Genomic DNA, 9,076 nt, shown 5'->3' with positions numbered 1-9,076 from the left:
CCGACGTTGCACCGAGTGCGGGAGACGAAGTTGGGCTCTGCCCGTGCTCGCCGTCAGAGCCAGCGAGACTTGGAGATTTTGGTGTTATTGACACAGGGCTCATTGAGCACGGAAGTCGTTTCGATAAGTTGTAGTGTCTAGCGGACACGCGAGCCTCGTTATGGCAATAATCGATTAGAACTGTAAATATTCTCAATCTTAATGGGGGAGGGTGTAACGGGGCTACTCGAACCCTGATAGCAGGGGTGTTTGTCACACGAGATGTTCATGGTGTGACCACACCCAAACAAGAATAAGGCACGGGGCAAGGCAGCCAGTAGTTATGCATGTATTTAGATCTTACTATATAGTATATTTTGGAAAATCTAAACTTTTAAAATCCGGATAATAAATAAATAAAAATCAGTTTTGGATTTTAAACCGAAGAGTCAATTAGCCTTGAGAAGGCAATAATTACTCTTGGAGTAAGGATCCGCTAACTCATACTTGGTTCTTGTGTCACAAGAAGTCCCATCTATTGAATATTCGCAATTACACAGGAGTATAAAGTAAATACCATACTATTGTACAATATCGTGTTTTGCACAATTGTGCTTGGGTGAACAATAATGCAACTTTGTACTTCATGATCATCTTTCGACAAAGTAGTTCATTTATGGAGTCAATGATACGTAAGTGCAGGCCTCTAACAGTAACCTCATAGATAGACCCTGCTGTAACCTTATAATTCGAGAATTCGTCGTGGACATGTCCACTTGAGTCAGCATTGTTAATTTACTCTAAAATGTGTGGAATTAATTAATACTTAAGCCTACCAGGTAAATTTATGCCAAAAGGATAAAATAATTAATTACGATTACGTTTCGTGAATCCTTCACAATGTCGCGCTTGCTGGCACTTTTGGTCGTTGGCGTCACCTCAGCCTTCTCCAGACAGCAGCTGAATCCATCTCAGCCAGTATCTGTTACATTAGCGGATGGTACGACCCGCATATTAACAGCTACCGAGTTTGAGGCACTGTCCAAGGAACGTGCCCAGGAGCGCGCCACACTACAGACCCACGGTGACGACACCACCGAAAGGCGAGATCAGAAGCTGGATGATATTCAAGTGCAGGATCCGCAGTTTGCATTGCTAATTGACTTGGCCAAAGGTTCTTTTAAAGAGATACAGCGCCATGGATACGCGCAGGGCTACACACTCGCAGGTTTTACAGAACAAAAGATGGAGCATGCATCAACTGACCATCATGTGGAACTGGAGCTGCGCGCGAAAAAGGATCCGAGCAAAGGTGTGATGGCCAAGACGGGCACAGGTACTCATAAATCGGAAAAAGAGGGAGCCGAAACGCCACTAAACTACGAGGTTCATCTATCGCTGGATGCCGAAAGTACGTGACTCAAACTATAAATGTGAGCTATTGTGCTAGACCTCACGTTAATACTTGCTTTATTTAACGATAGAGCGATTGTCAGTGGTCGCAGCATGGGAATTGAGTGATAATAAGCTATCACAAGGGCATAAAAAGCAACGAGTGATACGTTTGTCCATTCAGCCAACAGTAGCGATGTTAGAGCGCGAGGCCAAGCAAAATTACGACAAGCCGGCATTTGCAATTTGGCTACTGGCTGGAGGGCTGGCAATGATCGTGGCAGGTGTGCTTATCATGTATAATACGCGAAATCCGATCCCTAGACCGAAATCACGGCGCCGTTCCAGTGACATTTGGGAACTTGTTGATGAAAACGATAAGCCATTAAACGTTGTCAAAACATCCGAGGAGCCATTCAAGACTGAAAGGGATGCCAAGAAAAATGTATAGCAGTTTTGCTAGAAAACTCTAGGTGAGAAGATTAAAAAGTACAACGTAAGGGTTAATTTCATTGCATGTGTTCTGTGGTAATGGTGCGAGCGACAATAAGGAAACACAAGTTACGCATATCGTTTTTCGATGTACCTTGGCGTTCGTAGTAAAAATATTGCACCATCATTCTGTGCTGCTGTTTTTAAGCTTTTTTAATTGGCTTAGTTTAATTGCAATATTTCCGCCAATGAATATGAATTCTTCATACCTTACTCAGTGTCGTTCGAATCAGTCGCCAGCCAGTCAGTCAGTCAAGTCAATAGCCAGTATTCATTCCACTCACCATGGCGACGCTCAGTGTATTGATCACGGGCTTTGGTGTAGTGCGCGACAATGCGCTAACCGATTGTGTGGTGAGTTAAATGTGCTCGATATATAAGGACTATGCTAACTACTAATTGTTATTATGAATTTCCAGGTATTTCTAGGGACTGTGCAACAAAGCGGCGGCGGTTCATGGACAATTTATCGGCCTTATGAAGCCTTTCACCGTTTAAGTCAACAACTTGCAATGATTTTTGGAAGGTCGATGCCTACCTGTCCACCGCGTATGTTTGATGAGCGTTTTCCTGATTCTCTAGAAAAAGCACGCGTGGAATTGAGCATGTGGATGATGCAGCTGTTGCAACATGCGCCAATTTATCAGTCACACGTGTTTGTAGACTTTGTAAGTGCTGATGCCAATGTACCACCTCCGGGATTACAAAATTCGACTCAAATGAATGCACGCAATATTGGAGACCTCGACATGGACGAAATGTTTGGCTCAACAACCGATGACGATCCTCGTTTTCATAATGAACTCCGTGATGACGATGTGAGTGCAACGTTTCGACAATTGTTTGTCTTGTCTTGATAGTACTTACTGACAATTTGCTATCTGCAGATGTTCCAGTTTGACTACAACACAGACATGTCAGGTGCTGGTTTGGACCAACAGACCCTATTGGAAGAAACGCAAATGCAACATGAGCAGCAAGTGCAGGAGCAAAAGAAGCGGAGTGAGAAGGTGACGTTGGAAGATTTTGTGATGATTAAAGTTATTGGGAAGGGAAGTTTTGGCAAAGTGTTACTAGTGCGCAAGCGCGATACTGGACTTATTTACGCCATGAAGGTATTGCGGAAAGAAAACATCATCAAACGCAATCAAGTGGAGCACACGCGCACTGAGCGCCATGTTTTGGGATACGTGCGTCATCCTTTTATTGTCGGGCTTAATTACGCCTTTCAAACATCCGAAAAACTATACTTTGTGCTAGATTATTGTGCAGGAGGCGAGCTATTTTTCCATCTTGGTAAGGTGCAACGATTTCCAGAGCATCGAGCCCGCTTTTACGCTGCTGAAATTACCTTGGCGATCGAATACGTACACAATTTGGATGTAATTTACCGCGATTTGAAGCCTGAAAATGTGTTGCTTGATGAGAATGGACACATTCGACTTACGGACTTTGGATTGTCGAAAGAAGGAATTCAGGACGATTTTTCTGGCGCAAATTCGTTTTGTGGCACACCGGAATATCTAGCACCTGAAATACTGAATAGGTCTGGCCATGGCCGGGCAGTTGACTGGTGGTCACTTGGTGCATTGCTCTACGAAATGCTCACGGGCTTACCGCCATTCTATTGTCGGGACCGTGACCGTTTGTTTGAAAAAATTCGCAAGGGTGATCTAAGTTTTCCAAAATATTTGTCGCCGAACGCCAAGGATTTGCTTATCAAGCTCTTGGAGCGCGACCCGACCCGACGTCTGGGAACGGGTCCCACTGACGCAGGTGAAATTAAACATCACCCGTTTTTTGCAGAAATTAAGTGGGACGCGCTCGCAACAGGACATGTGCCACCCCCGTGGCGTCCAACTTTTTCGGGTGCATTGGACACGTCCCAGTTTGATCGGGAATTCACTGATATGCCTGTTGTGAGTCCGGATAACCACGTGCGGGGCATGGCGATGGCAATGGGACGACGACCCGCCAATGGGAATGCGTATGGCAGCAGTCTGACAAGCAACGATCCTTTCAAGGGTTTTACGTTTACCGAGGATTCGTATCTACAGGACGGTCTCCCAAGTCGAAGCCCTGCGAGAGGAAGTGGACGCGTGCGGCACCATGTATAACAAAGTCCAAGAGGGATGGGTCCAAGAAATGAAAGTATGGCTTGTGACCCGGTGTTGCTGTAGAGTATTGTATCGGATCTTGTAACAAGACAATACTGACTCAATCGACAATGTGACAGAAGTGAACCAGACGCCCTCAAAACTATAGGAGGTTCAGGAACTGACAAGTTTATGTACATATAATCGCTGAATTTTTCGTGCAGCTTGCTAGTATTATTTATTCAGAAGAAGGGATGTCACACGCACTGAGAAATTAATAGATTCAGCACGTAAAGTTAAAAAGTGCGAGCTGTCTCAAAATGTGCCAGAACGGGAAAGAGCCGCTGAAACAGTTTGGGGGAGTCGCTGTCGAAGTGCGTTCCAGCCAGATGATTCTTTTCGACACGATGAACGTACCAATGTCCACGTCGCAACTTGGACAAGTTGGCAGAATCTAATGGATCAAGATCTTGAGGGTCGTTGCTTACATTCTGCTGCATATCCTTTTTAGGGCTTGAAGTTGTCGCGAGGTCGACTGTAAGTGAGGAATGTGAGGAATTTGAAGTAGTTGACTCGGTGTCGCTATCGCTTGCCCATGGTTGCAACATTGAATAGAGATTCACTGCACCGTCATTATCACCCCATAGTTCTCGATCAAATCCGTCAAAGATCATGTGAAGCGTGCGAACATGTCGCCGCATGATAAGCAAAAGACAATAAAGAGATGGAATTGAGGCATAATCGAGAGCTCGAAGACGTCGCCAAAGAATGAAAAATGAAGCACACAAAGCCGAAATTGACAAAGTGCTTGTTTCTGTGTGCATTAACGCACAATTTATTGCACAGACTACGACAAGTATTGTCAGAAAAACCTCCACTCGAGGCATCGTAACGTGACTGGAGGTTGCAACGGACACTAGAAAAATCTTGTCCATGTCTATTAGCTGAGCATTACGTCTCATACGCTCTCGCGGTAATATGTTATACACAGCAAGATCATTGGTGCCATTGATGCGGCCAGTTGGTGAAAGAATTTCGCGAAAAGTGTTGACACACCGCCATTGAGGCATCCGAAAGTCAAAGACATGGCGGAGCAACGACCAGTCGGTGTGAAGCTTGAACCAAACACCTAAAGCTGAGCCAATAAAATGACCTGGAGAATACGGCACCATATGCAAGTCGTGGAGTCCAAAGAGATGTGATACTGTTGAGCCAGAAAGTGGACTTGCGATCGAAACTAAGCTTACAACCCACCGAGAGTCGCTACCAACACCAAAGAAGTCGGAGCAGAGCAATTGGTAGAGTTCTATAGCTGTGGTACCTCCGAAGCTATGACCTACTAAGTGTATAGGATTGGATGCACTCCATGTAGAATGCATTGGATTTTCAAATGTGTCCCCAAAACGGTTATGCTTTGCTTCATGACTGTGGACTTCTCCGTAGTCAACTTGACCTCCATATAATTGATAAAAGGCTTCACATGCTCGATCGTGATCAGAGGACAAGGCTCCAACGTCGACCATAAGATAATTGTGTTTTAGTTTAGAAAGAGCTTCTTCCGGCCAATACGGCGACCAAAAATTCCAAAGCGGACGGGTTTTACCATAACCTAAAACGCCATGGATGAGTACGACGGGCCATTTTGTAGAGGTTGACATGTTCTAGTTGCTGGACGTTTTGAACATTACCTGGGTAATGCTAGACGTTTGATGTCAATTTAAAAGTGAGATTGTGTACTAATAAAACGTCGGGAGCATAGTAGGATTCTACGAAGGTCAATGAATTCGTCCTTCGATACATTCAAGGTTAGGTCTTTTGTCAAGTAATAGACAAAAAGCTGCTAAATTCGAAGTCTATATATTTAAGATGTGAGAATCATTGCAAATCCTAATTTGCGGTTTTTATCCGCGTCACTTTAAAGTGGTGGAACCAACGAGCTTGTCTTGACCTAGATATGGTTATCTTTGGGAACATAACTTTTCATCACACAGCCAACAAATATCTTCCTGGTATTAACATAATAAAATTTGTCGCTGATCCGCTTGCGTTGCTATGTGAACCTTCAATTTGAATGACGCGGTGCTGGTCCAGTGCAGCTTGACTTAAACCACTCTTATTTTTTTATCGAGAAATAATACAGGTTTACGGATGACCTCGATCTGAGGCAATTCTATCGTCCTCGTATCTGACATATTACTTTACGTTTCAATACTAACTAAATTTTAAAAAGCCTAAAATTGAGAAGTCAGTGGTCTGGTGACCAACCATTTTTCGATAATTCCCCCACGCTGCTCACCAGAGCACGCAGCTCTCGATTGTCTTGTTACTACCACAGACCAGCCTATCTTGCCTTGTTTGACTAGATCGACCCCGCTATCCGGTTTTACTTTGCTGCAAAACTCATCTCATTGCCATTCTTCTCGTCAAAATGAATACACTAATGACCTACACAAGCAGTGTGTATAGTCTAGACGACTAATGTGTCTGCACACTAATGGTCGTAGCCTTGATATACTTTGCGTATCTTCAACGAGTGTGAACACATCTCGGACTAAATAAATTTTGCCACAAAATCGATCTCATCATCAACTCAGACTCGATACACACTGTTAACGACATGTCATCGTTCCTACAAACCTATGTAGCTGAGTTGCCCTCGTAGCGATTCATCGCTTGGAGTGTCTCATGTCAGTCGATACGATAGCAAAACCCCGTAAGCGTGTTTGAAAGATGTCTTAAATCCGCATCGTAAACTCTGGGGAGAGGCGACGCGTCTCCGAAATATCAAGGCTCACGAAAGCCAATTATGTGAGAATTTCTTACCACCAGCTCTTCCCAATGAACATGGTGATGCTGGTTTCCAAGTTGAGCGCATGATACTTCCGCCGAGATGTAGTCATTCGCGGCGAGGAAAATTACTCTCGCCATGAACTTATGAGAGATTAAACTCTCCACCAGCAAGTTTGCCCGGGCGTCTTTGACGCTTAAGAGTTGGCATGCCATCTTTCTTTACCTCTACAGGCTATGAGATCGAGTCGCGCAGCGCCTTTTATCAGGGCGTGGGGACCAGTCTTGCTTTCTGCCGACTTGATCGGTATCTATGTCAGTAGTCTCATGGGTATGAGCAAGGCTGCTGCCAGTACAATCTGAAGACGAAGACAAGCGATCTTTTGTTGGTATTGAGTTCTGCACATCTAAGCATCAAGCATTACATGACGTTCTATTCTGAGGTCTTTAATTTCTTGAAAAGCGATAGTCATGATATGATTCTGCGGATTTATGGGCGCTATGCATTATAAACTTATCGACTAATGAATTGAGCTAGGTTTCGATCATTATTGCTAGAATAGACCTCATCTCCAGCACCGTAGTGAAGTGTCATTGGTCACGGTATTGCAACTCACACGAAGATGGGCATGACTATCGCGGGGGCCCAATTTCATATAGTTCACCGCGCGAAGATGACCAGACTTGTACTTGACCTCAGCAAGATATTTTGCAAAAAAAATTAACCCGTTGACTATCATCTAAGAAAGGTGTAGCAACGCAAACCAGGCGTGATGACGCATACCCAGTAAAGATCAGAATAAATCGAAGCCGAACAAGTGAACCCTGAACTTGACAAGAGTTGTCATTAGCTTAGTATTCCTTCCTTATAGCCATTAATTAGAGAGATACAAATGCAGAAACGTGTTCTTGTTCGCTATCACCAACGTAATATAGAACATGACCTATGACAGATAAAGGTGGGACAGATGACGTGAAATGCTCGGTCCATATTCTTAAATAACTAGCTGGAAAACAAAAGTTGATGTCCGTTAGATATGACCCTTTCAGCCTCCTTAAAGTCCATTACTACCGTTATACCCCAACACAATAAAATTTACAATGAAGAACTGCCCCACCAGCATAATTTGTACCATACTTATCAAGTGGTCGACTAGGTAAGTTCACTTCCATATATCCCTCTGACATAATAGTCTACTATGTCTATGCTTTATTGCGTTGCCTGCTTGAAACTCATAGTTTTAATGGAACAAGAAAACTCGTACGCGCCAAAATCACACTTTCATTGTAAAAAAATGACTTAAGCGCACGCACTCTATCACAATTTCTAAGTATTCAGTGTACCTATCTGCTTCTCATTGCTAATGTATACCGTAGAAATAAGGCGGTGCATTCGTACGATGTAGCCTTAACAGCTGCGTCACAGGAGTATCGAATGTTACGAGTGCGTAAAAGAACCCTTTTTACATGGCTCCCTGAGAATGTCGCTCAAGTTAAAGCTTATACTTCCATGCACAGTTGACAAAACTGGTTGACTAAGTCAAAGAATCGTTCGGTACTCTGTTCTGCAGCTCATTTTTTCGGGTGATTGATATTTCTGCCGTAATCGTGATAGCGCTTGCTTGCAAAATTAATGTACTATTCATGGATGCCCTTAGGCTTACCGTGTCATGGATCTGCATCAACAGCAAAGGAACTAGATTTGTTGAATCATCAATAATAGCCTACCCTATCTTCCAATTCAGTGCTATTCGAGAGTCCAAATTGATTAAATTATACTAGACAATAAAGGACTTATCTCCTCCACCGAAATGAGCAGTGCCAACGCGCTAAGTTCACCGTCTCGCAATATTTGCATGCACCCCTTCCACATCGCAGCTAAACTCTACAGGAGGCTTTTCCTAAGAAAATCAATTCTAGTACATTATAGGGCTACCCCAATCATTCTATTCATAAGTGTATACAATTGTTGCACAAAATCGTAAAGCTTCGATAGATTGCACGGCGAACATATCACATAGTGTTGCTGATTAAACAGTGATACTATAAACTATAATATTCATCGACATCGGGACTCGGTCCTACCGTATTCGCGATTTATAGTTGCCTGTCTCCACCTTAAGAAACAGCGATTTGTAGTTGCCCCGATTCGTCTAAACAAGAACAGAAGCTGGAACCGACATTATGGCGGATGTATCCTCGGAGACCCCAGTCTCAGAAAGTTTTACAAAAGCGCAGAATCTATCGATATTCTGCGCTTTCGTAATCCTTTCATATTTCCTATATCATTATAGCATGGTGAATCACGAAAAATGCTACTCACAGCCACC

The 9,076-nt window shown here is 43.6% G+C and overlaps 4 protein-coding genes across 4 annotated transcripts; 2 read left to right on the top strand and 2 right to left on the bottom strand.

Moving 5' to 3' along the window:
• Positions 1-879: 879 nt before the first annotated feature.
• PHALS_07140 (uncharacterized protein) lies at positions 880-1,822 on the top strand (the record flags this gene model as incomplete). The annotated part of the gene is made up of 2 exons (XM_024720558.1): positions 880-1,390; positions 1,464-1,822. The coding sequence occupies 2 exons, from the start codon at positions 880-882 to the stop codon at positions 1,820-1,822; spliced, it is 870 nt and encodes a 289-aa protein (XP_024585744.1).
• Positions 1,823-2,148: 326 nt separating this feature from the next.
• PHALS_07139 (agc protein kinase) lies at positions 2,149-3,980 on the top strand (the record flags this gene model as incomplete). The annotated part of the gene is made up of 3 exons (XM_024720555.1): positions 2,149-2,217; positions 2,283-2,681; positions 2,751-3,980. 3 exons carry the CDS (start codon positions 2,149-2,151, stop codon positions 3,978-3,980), a joined length of 1,698 nt encoding a protein of 565 aa, XP_024585743.1.
• A 275-nt stretch (positions 3,981-4,255) lies between these two features.
• Positions 4,256-5,482, bottom strand: PHALS_07138 (uncharacterized protein; the record flags this gene model as incomplete). The annotated part of the gene is made up of 1 exon (XM_024720554.1): positions 4,256-5,482. The coding sequence occupies one exon, from the start codon at positions 5,480-5,482 to the stop codon at positions 4,256-4,258; it is 1,227 nt and encodes a 408-aa protein (XP_024585742.1).
• Positions 5,483-7,625: 2,143 nt separating this feature from the next.
• On the bottom strand, positions 7,626-7,934 carry PHALS_07137 (uncharacterized protein; the record flags this gene model as incomplete). Its single annotated transcript, XM_024720553.1, has 2 exons — positions 7,626-7,753; positions 7,847-7,934. The coding sequence occupies 2 exons, from the start codon at positions 7,932-7,934 to the stop codon at positions 7,626-7,628; spliced, it is 216 nt and encodes a 71-aa protein (XP_024585741.1).
• Between the last annotated feature and the right edge of the window lie 1,142 nt (positions 7,935-9,076).

The sequence above is a fragment of the Plasmopara halstedii genome, assembly GCF_900000015.1.
Source record: "Plasmopara halstedii genome assembly, contig: Scaffold_3060, whole genome shotgun sequence".
NCBI lineage: Eukaryota > Oomycota > Peronosporomycetes > Peronosporales > Peronosporaceae > Plasmopara > Plasmopara halstedii.
The sequence above is the reverse complement of the archived record's forward strand: the minus strand, read 5'-3'. Positions and strand labels throughout refer to the sequence as shown.